The following is a 12,693-nucleotide window of genomic DNA, read 5'->3' as shown; positions in this document are numbered from 1 at the left end:
TACAGCCTATAATTTATAAATCAGTTTTAAAAATGTCAAAGAGCTTTGGATTCGGTCTGGGGGAGTTAGTGAGTTTCTCAGTTGTCTCCTCTTCCAGGCTCTCAAAGCACTGCGCTAATGACTTTCTGGCTGCCAAACAGTGAAGTCTGAAGTTCAGACTGGCAATTTCATAGATTCCAGATCCTTTCTTTGTGCTAAAAAGACATATCAACAGGCTTTCAGCATAAACCATTACTACTCTGTGTCACTTATGAGCTTGACTGAACAAGGATTCTGACCACTGAGAACAGGCTTTCAGTTTAAAAGAAGCAAGAAAGAGCTGGGAAGGAGAGGGAAGCTGCAGTCACTCTTTCTGCCAGCCACTGTATGTTAATGACAAGTGACTCTATTAAATCCTGTCCTGTCCTGCCTGGAGACACTAATACTAAACTTGTTCACCTCTGCAGCTGAGAACTGCCATGATCAATGGGGAAACAGGCTACCTCTCTATGGATGTGAAGGTCCCTGTGGACAAAGGGGTAAGAAATTATCCTTCTGTTCAGGTCACACAAGGGAGTGGATGGGAAGTGGATGCTGAAGAACCACAAAGGATGTGGTTTTAATGCTCAGCATTTCTGAGTGTGAGGATTTTATTGTTTCAACACATATACAACGCATGTGCTAAAGACATCTAAAAAAGCATCATTAGAAGTGCTCCTTACACCTACCAATATTCTACTCTTAGAAAATTATTGGAAATGCCTCTCTGCTCCCTACTTTTTCCAGGCAAAGCCAAAAAGCATGTTGTTCATTGTTTATAGGGCTGTGAAATGAAATCAGAGATCTTCAAGAATTTAGAATGGGGAAGATTATGCAGATCTGACCTAGACAGAAGTTTGGAGACTGTTTTGCCACTCCCTTTCCCTACCCAAAACCTCTCATGAAAACTTTGTCAGAATGTGATTTCCTTTATCCAAGTCCAGGATTAAATTTCTATGCAAATATTTGCAGACATTTTATGAAAAGTCCTAGCGAAATGTAGACTTGAACATTCCCTACCAGCTCTAGGGTAGGGTTATACATCTTCCCTTGGAATCACTGCAAGATTATCTTGTACATTTATGTTCACTGGTACTTTTTCATTTGGGTTTATTTAACTCTCTTAAAGATTTTGGCCTTCATCATTTCCTGTTAGGAAGTATTCCAGAGTCCTGCAAGTTACATTGCCCAGAAGTCTTCCATATTTCAGGAAAATTTTCCATCCTTTACAGAGAGTATTTTTTTCAGTGGATGGCTGAACTGCTCCCATGCTAAGCCACAGTCAGCACCAATTCCAACAAACTGCTCACAGCCACTGCTGAAAATAGTGCCACTTCCTAATGAAGACACCCCTTTGTTTCCTCTGAATGGTTTTACTGCTAGATCTTGTCACTACATTTTCTCTCTCTATTCTTGGTGTTTGCAACGCTCAGGTTCCTGTCAATGCCTTTGCCTTTCTTCTCCTGGGCATTGCTAACATGTACATTTGAAATATTTGCACATTTTTCAGTCCAAGCAATTCAGGTATTGTGTTTGTTATCTTCATGTCTTTTATCATTTCTGGTGCACAAGCACTAGGGCTTTGCTGAATTAGAGTTCTGTTTCCCTGATGCTCTTTAGAGAGCATCTATTCTCTGCAATACGATATTTCTGAACAAGGAGCCCCAAATCTGCTTTCTGCTGTCCCTTCAATTTTTTCTGCCTCCCCCAGCTCCACTGGAAGTGCCACCTTCACTTCTGTGTTTCTTAGCTATTTTTTTCCATTTGCCATTTTTCCACATGAAACCCACTCCTCCTCTTCATCCAGCCTTTCTAATTTTAAGGTCTGTTGAGACTTGTATTCAGCATCCAGAGAAATGTTGTTTTATTTTGTCTTACAGATCCCTGTACATAAGGGCTGCTAAGGCAGAGTCTGTCTGTTCCTCTCATTAGATCTTTTTCCCTTGATGGCCTGTTGTTTACTGTTTCTTTTTGTTTACAATGCTGCAGCTGGTTCTCACTCCATATCTTATTTAAGCTCACTTTAACAGATTCCTTAGAATAAAATTTCATGAGAAGCTGTTTCAAGTGCTTTATATAAACCCAGATATATTGCATGTCCTTTATTTCCTTCATTCCTCTACCTTAGTTATTCTGTCAGAAAAGCAATCAAGGTTTTCAAGCAAAATCTATTATTTGTAAGTCTAGATTGCTTATTTTGCTAGCTTAACCTCTTTGTGCACCCTCAACAACACTTCTTCTGAGTCATCCAGTGATATCTTTTTAGTTCAATATTTTAGAGACATCTTTCTGCTCCCCTACCCAGGGGGGAAAAAAAAAAGATAACAAAAAGTAGCCTTGGTAAAGACGTATTACCTGTTTCATTCTGCAACTCTGGAAGCCTTATGAAGCACAATAGGAAACTGAAGTATGTGACAGTTTTACTACTATAGGAATACACACGGTGGGAACCAGAAACAAAATTCAGCAATTCCCAATTTTACCCTGCCAGCTGATGAAGCAGATCAGCATTGAAACAAAGAAAGTGCTGACAGAGCCTTGAAACAAAGAGAAGGAGGCAGTCAGACTACAGAGAGAAGGCCTGAATGAAGAGATAGAAATTATTCTGTCAGCCACGTAAACATTGATTTCCCAGGCTGATCTCAGGCAGGTATTGAGAGCAGAGTGAGACAGAGAGGGGAAAATAAGGAACAAATACAAGAGGCGGTTTTTAGAGAGATCAAGTGGCAAAAATATCTTTGCTTGCAGCTGGAGTACAAAAGAGTTGTGACTGTGAAAGCAAAAGGGTGAGGACAGGGGTAGGAGCTGTGGCAAACCACTGGTAATGGCAATAACCAGGACTGGATACCTAGTGCAGTGACAACACCAAAACTGAAAATACTCATGCTCCCAGGCTGCAGAGGATGGTAGTCAGCTGTCCTATCATGGTGCCAACGTGCCCATGTTCTTCTCCCTTATCTCCCTATATAGCAAAGTCCTATCTGATCATCCTCGGCCCTGCCTGGCTCAAGGGTGCCTCTGCTTCTCTTCCATTTCATTCCATTTGTATGGATAAGTGGTGATACCTCCAGCTGTCTTGGAGCAGGCTGGCCACCCACTCTCTCTTCCTGCCCTAAAAGAGGTTTGTCCTCCCTCCCTCAACTTGCAAGTGCTGAGTGGTTGCATGAGCAGAAGAGGGGCAGGTCAGGGGAGCAAAGGATGAGCAGGACAAACCCTGCTAAAGGAAAGGGTCTCAGGTAGTGCCCAGATCTTCTTCTCCATGCCTCCCTGCCTCCACCATCAGATCAGACAGGCAAGAAAAGGAAGGATTAATAGCTCTTGTACCACCTCAAAACACCACCATGCCATGTTCTTCAGGGGTATCACAGCACTCTGGAAGATCTTGCACATCCGGAGGAATAACTTCACAGAAAGAGTTATTAAACATTGAAATGAACTGCCCGGGGAGGTGGTGGAGTGACCATCCCTGGAGATGTTCAAGAAACAACTGGATGTGGCACTTAGTGCTCTGGGCCAGTTGACAAGGTGGTGATTCGGTCATCTTAGAGATCTTTTCCAACCTAAATGATTCCATGATTCTGTGTGATCTTGGCACAGCGAAAGACCCTGTTGCTCAGCAGTACAGAGCTGCCATACATGGAGAGAGAGAGAGAGGAGGGAAGGGGTTGAGCCACCTGCCACCTCCTCACCTAAAAATATCCCCCATCAGCCCAATAAGCACAAGCTCAGTGCTTGCTGTGGAGCTGGAGCTGGCGCTGGCTCGTCCTTTGTGCCTCGTTCCACTTCCACTGCTGCACGGCTTGAGCAGGTTAGAGCAGGCACGGCTCTCCCTGGGGAACACTGAGTTTTCTGTGTTCACTCCCCTGTCTCCCACACACGTCCTCTCACCTCGTTTTCAGGCTGGGTCTAGGATTTTAAACATATTAGGGTTCATATACTGGCATCAGGCTTGGACAGAAACTTTCCAAAAACTTTTCTCCTTTGGAAAAGAGTTCCACTGAAATCAACACTTTCCTACAGGAAAAGGCTAGTCTGGCAAACAGATGAAGTTCTGAAGCAGCTTTCAATAATCTGAAATGTCTTCAGTTGAAATGTCAGTCTGAAAAAAATATTTGCATGTGAATCAAAACGACTTGGATTTGAATCAGCACTTTTTTTCCAAACTTAAAGCATAAATTTTTTTTACTGATGTTTTTTAACAAAATTGGAATATGCTAATGTTTTGTCCCAATTTGGCATGAAAGTAAAGGTCAGGAATATTAAAATTTCCCACAGGAGTGGGGAGACTTGGCCCCGGCTGCCCACACACACAGTGGGTAGGTTTGCCATCTTTCTACCTGCTCCACTGAGCCCCCCTCCTGCTGGAGATGATGATGATGATGATGATGATGATGATGTGCAAAGCTGTCAAGGTTGCTGTGTATTGCAAAAGAGCAGTAGGGCCCCAGCACATTGGCTTGGAGGGTGTGAGAGGGAGGGCAGCTTCCCCCCACCCCTTCCTGCAACCGGTGCAGGAGCCCCAGAGCAAAGAAAGGTTTAACTGAAGCCCTAGTCGGAAAGACAGAGTGGCTGCCTGGATCCTGAAAGAGCTGGATATGCTGAATACTGCACATTCATCCCTGCTTCCAGCCAGCCCTAGCAGGGTGTGAAGTGTTGGTAATGATTGATTGCTTTTGCTTAGCCTTGGGGACATATATCCCAGGTCCCCACCACCACTATGCTCTTGGTCTGTCAGATGGTCTCTCACTGTTCTTATTCCTGCTCTTATTCCAGAAACGAGTTCTTTTCCTCACCAATGATTATTTCTTCACGGACATCAGTGGCACACCCTTCAGGTGAGCAAGGACTATGTGACATCAACACAGTGTATCAGAAATATGATCATGGATCATGGACAGCAGATTGGTCCCTTTTCTTCATAAAACTGGCTACAATTCATGAGCAGAGGAGTGTGAATAACTGACTTCTTTGTTCCTATAGCCATTAAAATACTGTTTGGGGTCAACTCAAAAGGGAATATTATGATTTATCTGAAGTTCAGAATACAAAACCTATGCCTTAGGTGAATCACGTTTCATTTCAGAGAAATAAGACATCTTCAATTTTCCATTCCACTGAATATGGTTTATGTTCTGGTGTATGGCTTTAAAAAAACCAACACTGTGTTATAAACTGAAAATTATAAAACATCAAATAACAAATCAAGCAAAGCATGTGTGTGTGATTGCTTGTGGGTTGGTTTTTCTTTTCCCCAGCTGAAATGATTTGAAACTGGCACAGATTTTAGTAATGTTATCATTGACCTGAATCTACAATGTTGGCTAAAAAATTATCATCAGAAACGCCTCATTTCAGCTCTACAGACAGGTTCCTTTGCCTCTTGTGCTGAAATCGGATCTCACTTAATCCTCTTCTGATGATGTTCTTTTCTTTAACAGCTGTGGAGGGAGTTAATGTCTTTAAGGGTTGTTACTGCAGGGAATGCAGTGTCATGTTTAGGAATGACACCTTTCCTTGCTGACAAGTCCTCTGTTTTCCTTCCTGCCTCCAGCCTGGGTGTTGTGCTGTCCAGGGGACACGGGGAGTACATTCTGCTGGGGAACACTTCAGTGGAAGAAGGTAGGTTAATCTGAAAGGGCTATGCTGTCCCAAGGGACAAGGCAGCTACTCTGAACTTCACCACTTCACTTCTCCTCCACACCCTGTACCTGTCTGGTACCTAACTGAATACTCCACGTATTATCTGCTTTCAGGTTTGCACGACCTGCTCCAGCCAGACTTGTCTTTAGCGAATGAATGGTAAGTGGAGGAAATCCTGTCAGTGACACAGGACTTTGTCACGATATTTGGGCGAACTTCCCAGCAATGTGGCTTGCATTCACCACCCTCTGTGGCCTAGAGAAAAAGCAGTGCTCTTCAGGGGCTGTACCTGCAAAGACCTGATTGTCTCCAGGCAATTCAGTTCCACCTCTTCCTTTGGGAGATCCCACCAAGACCTGGCACATTAGTGTGCTAACAAACATCTGAGATTTATCCTCATTCTTCTGTGCTCAGACTTATTTTTTCCCCTCGTGTTGCTCAGAATTGTCTTACAAGACCTACAGTATGTCAGACCTGTCAGGAAATTTTGTTGCAAGCTTGGTGAGAGATTGAAATGCTTTTTTAAATCCTAGTTTATTTTTGGTTGGCATTCTTCTGAACTGAGCCTAGACCTAATTTCTAGTGAACATGGAGGTGATTTATGACCCCTGTTTCAATAGCAAGCAGAATTTACAGTTTTGCTTGGTTTGGATATGAAACAGGGTGAAGCATGGCACTTTCCATTTATTGCTGTGAGGTTTGGGGTTTTCATGAACCCAACATTCAGTTACACTCAGACACATGAACCCAGCCTGTATCAAAGCCAAAATAACTATATTCAAGAAGCCCTCCACCTCTTCTCACCTCTCATTACACTGCTAAGTTTCACAGGCAGCGCATTTGAGACACAAGCAGTGACTTCTCCTTCTTCTACTCCTGACTTGGTGTGTCAGCTTACACACTTTACATATTAATTTCTCTTAGACTTCTCTCATAAATCACTCCTTTCAGCCCCTTTATGAGTTGTAATTCTCTCTTATAACCCCTTCCTCTCCTGACAATGGAGTGGTAAAAATTGGAATCAGGATTAGAAGACTGGTTACTTTGATAATGCAGAGCATTTGTAGCACATTCTTCTGCTTCTCCCCAAACTGTGTCCAGAAGCTCCTGCTGTGGTGTCCCCTTGGGACAGATTTTCTTGTCACAATATCATACTGCAAGATCATTCCTCATCTCACATTTTGTTTCTCTGTCTCTCGTTTTTTCTGCTCCTGGTCTGGTCTTACTCACGTTACACACGACCCTCTGCTTCTCAGGTCTCTCCATCACATTGTTATTGTCTATATAGGCACGTGTACACATCTTACACAACAAGTAATACAGATAACTGCTGAGAGGATTTGGGACAGCTGTTTTACATTGTGAGCTTATGCTGAAGACCATAACAGCAGCCCTACCAAGCTCAGCAGTCAGGTTAATTGGTGTTGGTTTACTGGTAGGGTTTGACTTACAGCCACACGGTTAGATTTTGAGTGGGCACACCATGCAGCAGTGGCAAAATCTTTGCAGATCCAGGTTTTTTGCTGAATTTTTTTTTTGCAGTTATTATCTTCCAGGAGCATTTGGTTAACTGTGGTTTCTCTTTGCCCTTGCTTCTTCTTCCCTTCCCACCAGGATTTACTGCATCACCGACATTGATCCAGACCACCGAAAGCTCAGCCAGCTGGAGGCTGTGATCCGTTTCCTCACTGGAGAGGACGCTGACCTGGAATGTGAGTCCCAGGCACTGAAAGGGCCCTGATGGGCTTTTCCTGTACCCATCACAGGGAAGAGGGGACTATGACAAACTTGATTGGTGTCAGACTGAGCTCTTTTGGCACCTGTTCACACAGGCAGGGCAGAACTCAAGCCCAGAGTAATTCACAAGTGGAAACGAACAGAGAACCCACTCCCTTGATTCCGTCAGAGGATTCTTTTTCCATTTCAAAGCTGACACGTAACTCAGCCTTATTGGAGGTCTCAGCATAGGAAATACTGAGGGGTGAAAGGCTTGAAAGGAGCTTTGTAGGGGCTGCAAACCTTGTTTAAGACAGACTGACCAGCTGGGCTAGATGGGGTGATGGCAGGAGGAGCCAGGAAAACTAGAGACTACTCAGCTCCCCAGGGTCCCAGTCATCATCCTCCAAGGGTTCACAGTGCCATCTAGAGAGATGGGTTCTTTCAGAACAAGGATTATTACCTTTGTTTTCCAAACACAACAGGTAACTGATCTAGGGGTAAAAAATTGTCACAGAACTATTGTCTTTCTTGCTCCCCCTGCTGCTCATCCGTTGCACCAGGTCCCGTCCTCCAGGCAACACGTAGCCACACGGGCAGCTGATACAGCATCATCACAGTGAGATCTCTGTCAGGGGGCAGAGGTGGGCAGCTGTGCATGGGAACTCCTTACAGCAATTTAGCTTTAAGATGTCCTTCAGCCCCTTTAGTTGTGCAAAGTGTAAGATTTTGCAGGTAATGCTGCAGCTGAGAGGCACAAACTTTTGGCACAAGAATGGGAATCTCTTAAAACTAAAATCAAATGTAATGCAGTAATTTTGCCTCTCTTTGCACAATGTGAGCGGACCCCCACCTGGCTCTCCTTAGAGCAGGCTGGAAAGAGGAGATGTATCAGCTCAAGTGGCCAGGGAGGAGGAAAGTTTCAGGAGAGCTGACTAAGAGAAACATGCAGACTTGGAAGTGCTGTGGAGGAAAAACAAATATGATTTGAACACACCTTAGACATGTGGGGCCTGGAGAGGGAAAGGTCTCATGGTGAGCTCTGATTCTGAGGTTTGAATTACAAGGATGGAGAGAAGGATCCTGAGAGCTGTGACAAAGAACGTTGGGTGAACTTGAGATAAAACATTAAGGGAGACTGGAACATCAACCCAGAAACACTGAAATGGTGGAGGTGTTTCCATCTAGAATAGCACTGAAAGGGACATTTCTGCAATATGATGGTCTCCATATTATCATTAGAATGAGAATTAATGCAAGCAGGGCAATACAATAATGAAGCAGGTCAAAGAAATGGGGTTTGGGGATAACTCATTTAGCACCTGATGATACTTCGAACTTTCCTAATCACTTCTTAGTTCCAAAGTGGATTAGACTGGTGGCCTGGGCTGGCTTAAACACCTGTTGGGAACCAGGACAGGACAGTGTTTTGTGAGACTTACAGGAAGGAAGGAGGGCTGACAGATAAGACAGTGAGCACAGGAACAGAGTAGAGGCCATGAAGAAGTCACTAGTGGTTTTGAAGGAAGCTTCTTGAGTGGAACATGGTGGCTGGTATCCTCTCTATGGGATACCCAGAAGAAAAGTCAAGGCAGGGATTTGAGGCAGTGGCCTGTTCATTAGAGATGGCTGAGTGAAGGTCTAATGAACTAACTTCATTTGAAAGCCTCTCACTTGCCCATACTTGTTTGGGCACCACCCTTCCACCAAGTTTGCAGGGGAACTGGTCTGATGATTTTGAATATTAGGAAGAAATTCTTCACAGAAATGATGATTAGAAATTGGAATGGGCTGCCCAGGGAGGTGGTGGAGTTCTGGAGGTGTTTAGGAAAGACTGGACATGGCACTCAGTGCCATGGTCTGGTTGACAAGGTGATGATCTGTCATGGGTTGGACTCGATGACCTCAGAAGTCTTTTCCAACATAATTGATTCTGTGGTTCTGTGACAGTAACATCTGCTCCTGTGCTCTCCACCATCCAGGGGCGTAGGTCCTCTTCTCTGCCCTGTGATGAGAGGTGTCCTTTTGTGCCACATTTCTCCATTTTCCTGGCCAGATAGATGTTCCTTACCAAGGGACTCTCTAAAACACCTAGGTGGGAACATTTCTTTCTTTCCTGATTTTTGTTCTCCCTCTTTCTCAGGTGATGAGGAGTTGGTCCAGGAAGTGCTGTTTGATGCAGTGGTCACTGCACCCATGGAGGCCTACTGGACTACATTAGCCCTCAATATGTCCATGTAAGTGTATGAGAAATAAATATGGGTAGAACACCATTGAAGAGGCATCTTCAGAGGATATGGGCTTAGGCAGTGCCTGAAACAGTCACAGAGCCTTGCATAGCATATGAGAAACTTCAGAAATAGCTCAAAAAGATGATAGAAACAGCTCAATAGCTTTAGAAATAACCCAAAAAGCGTCTCTCAGGAGTGAACTCCAGTAGGCTGGGCCTCCTTGGGACAGCCTTTAGTTTGGTGAGGGATTTTTTTAGTGAAGAAAAAGTACTTTGGTCTTGTCTCTATTGGTGATGCCTTCAGATTGAGCCTCAGGAAGGTAGTGGACAGGTTGGCTTCACTAAACAACTTTCTACTCTATTATTTCCAGTGATGCACCTGTTGCTTGTAGTATCTTGTATCATGTCACACAGATCTTCTTTCAGCAGACAATATGTTGCTTACACAGATACGTGGCCACGGAGCTCCTGTTTCGGTTACTGGTAACCCTACCACTAACAGAGGTTGAGCCAGTGACAATCATGTTAGGATACCCATCCAATTATCAGCACACCCTTAAACAGCTACACCAACACACTCTCTTCAGAGACATTCTGCTATGCTGCCCATCCTCTGCATCCCTGATCCAGCCATTCTCTCTCTGCAGTTCCTCTCCTTCACTTCAGCTTCACGAGGGTAGCCTGGAGCAGGGTTAGCAGGGGGAGAGGAGCTTGTAATCTACTTAAAAGAGAATGAAATGAGCAAACTTCAAGGGTGTGAATCTAAGTACAAGTCTTAAGCCTGCCAATTGTAAGCCAGCAACAACCTGTTGGCATTAGCAGGGAGGAACCACTGTCACTCCTGGTGTAAATGGGTTATGTTGCAAATTAACCATGTCTTCAGGCATGGCTTCTAGTTTGAAAGGCTCCCACCCTGGGACAAAGGTGTTTTGCTTCTGCCTGTGTTTCTGTTCCCCAGGGACACTGACGCAGGTGTTGAGATGGCTTTTCTGGGCACTCGGGCTGGACTCATGAGGAGTGCCCTCTATGTGGGCTCTGAGAAAATTTCCAACAGGTAAGTCCCTAAACTGATTAAGGGATTTCTCTCAGTGTCTCTGAAGGGGCAGCACGAAATCACCACCAGCCTTAGAAATGTATTTAGGGAGACAGAAACAATGGAAACAACACCTTGACAGTATTGGTGCCGATTTGGAGAGTCAGGTTAGGGGGCCTTTGTCTTCCTCTGGTCCTTTTGAGTTTTTCTTAAAATACTGTCCCAAAGTGCATTCATTTAAATGGAAACCTTCAATCATTCCCTCACTTCAGTCAGCCAATGCAGAAAATGCCCACAGTTACCATATATCCTCAGGACCATTTTGCAGTGCAAAGGCTCTCTGCACTCCAGCGCCCCGGCGACATTCCAGCTTGGCTATGTTTGATCTTTCTGTCTCAATTCCTCTCCCACATTTATTCTGTTCTGCCTTCTACATTGCCCACATCGCAGCAGCATCCCAGTGCCTTCCAGTGAGGCATTAAGTGATGTGACTGACATCTGTCACATACAATTTGTTTTCTTGTCCTCTCCCTCAAGGCAAAATCGTGTGTTCAGTGGAGGGTTTTGACACGGAAAGGGTTTAGTTTACATTGTGTTGCATTTTGAATATGCAGGCTGGTGCATGCTGCTGTAAGAAAGGACAGGTCACAGAGGCTCACCAGCAGATGGAACAGAAGGGGACCATGTTCATGGTGGTCATTAACTTCCTGGCAACTGTTTCACTGTTCCCAAGTTCCCCAAACATAAGTCCTACATTCAAGCTCTGCTGTGCCTGAAAGGTGACACACCTCATGTTTTTGAGGCAGTCTGAACAATTCAGAGTAATCAGTCTCTGGCAACAAGGGAGAAAACGCCGTGTGCTGCAGGAGGCTAATACGATGATTCCCTATCCCCCACTGCTCATCAGGAGCATTGTTCAGTGCTTTCAAACAGCCGCAGTCACCACACTGCTGAGACAGAGCCCCACAGGAGGCGCTTCTGGAATCCCCTGAAAGGAAGGAACCATATAAACGAGTAATTATCATTACGTCAAAATATACAGAAGAACAAGAGCCTGAAAACAAAGGAATTTGCCAGCCAAGCTGTAGGGACCTCCAGGGAAACCAATGACCTGATTTTCACAAGGTCTCTCCGGAGCACCCACTGTTTGTCTTGTCATGCCCCCAGGACACATCCTCCTGCCTTCAGGAGCACCCCTTTGCTCAAGCACTTCAGTCCCTACATCACATCATAGAATGCTAAGGGGTTGGAATGCACCTTAAAGATCAACTAGTCCCAAACCCCCTGCCATGGGCAGGGACACCTCCCGCTAGACCAGGTTGCTCAGAGCTCCATCCAACCTGGCCTTGAACACTGCCGAGGTCAGGGCATCCACAACCTCCCTGGGCAACCTGTTATGGTGTCTCACCACCTTCACAGTAAAAGATTTCTTCCCGATACCCAACCTAAATTTCCCCTCTTTCAGTTTGTACCCATTACTCCTCGTCCTATCATTACATCTCCTAATGAAGGGGTACCTGTGGTCCCCCTCAGATACAGGAAGGTTGTTATGAAGTCTCCACTCTGAGAGAGGGACTCCTGAGGAGATCGGGATTTGGCTACAGCAGCGCGACCTTACGCTTGGGGTGGTTTTTGTTAGGAGCCTGCCTAATCCCCCTTTCCTCACCTGCTCCCCATTCCCCTGCGGTAACTCATGGCCACACTCCAGCGCCACGTGCGCTCCCCTCTCCCGCCCGCTCCCACCTGCCGCGCTTCACCTGTGGCACTCCCGACCCTGCCCCTGCTCCCCGCGGGGTAAGGCGATGTCCCCTCATCCCGCCCTTCCCGGGCTCCAAGCCGCAGGTCCCGGGAATCCGCGGCAGCCGCGGGGCCGCCGCCGCGGGGCTCGGCCGGGCCAACAGCGGCACCTGGCGGCGGCTCCGGGCCCGGCCGCCCCTCACGGCGAGGGAGGGCCCGGCGCTGCCCCGGGGGTGCCCCCGGGGGGACAACTGTGTGCTCCCTTCGCTGGGCAAGCCCCGGGCGGTGAGAGGCGGGCGATGTGCTCAGCCCCGGTGCC

At 45.9% G+C, this 12,693-nt stretch overlaps 1 protein-coding gene across 1 annotated transcript in view; it reads left to right on the top strand.

The window, feature by feature from the left end:
- The window catches only part of CACNA2D4 (calcium voltage-gated channel auxiliary subunit alpha2delta 4), a 127,701-nt gene that overhangs the window by 44,632 nt on the left and 70,376 nt on the right, over positions 1–12,693 (top strand). The window contains exons 19-25 of the mRNA XM_027679615.1: positions 447–518; positions 4,792–4,853; positions 5,570–5,637; positions 5,772–5,817; positions 7,273–7,370; positions 9,518–9,611; positions 10,563–10,658. Of these exons, the coding sequence (XP_027535416.1) occupies positions 447–518; positions 4,792–4,853; positions 5,570–5,637; positions 5,772–5,817; positions 7,273–7,370; positions 9,518–9,611; positions 10,563–10,658 (536 nt within the window). The remainder of the gene's footprint in view (positions 1–446; positions 519–4,791; positions 4,854–5,569; positions 5,638–5,771; positions 5,818–7,272; positions 7,371–9,517; positions 9,612–10,562; positions 10,659–12,693) is intronic.

The sequence above is a fragment of the Neopelma chrysocephalum genome, unplaced genomic scaffold (assembly GCF_003984885.1).
Source record: "Neopelma chrysocephalum unplaced genomic scaffold, ASM398488v2 Primary Assembly neopelma1_59, whole genome shotgun sequence".
NCBI lineage: Eukaryota > Metazoa > Chordata > Aves > Passeriformes > Pipridae > Neopelma > Neopelma chrysocephalum.
The sequence above is the reverse complement of the archived record's forward strand: the minus strand, read 5'-3'. Positions and strand labels throughout refer to the sequence as shown.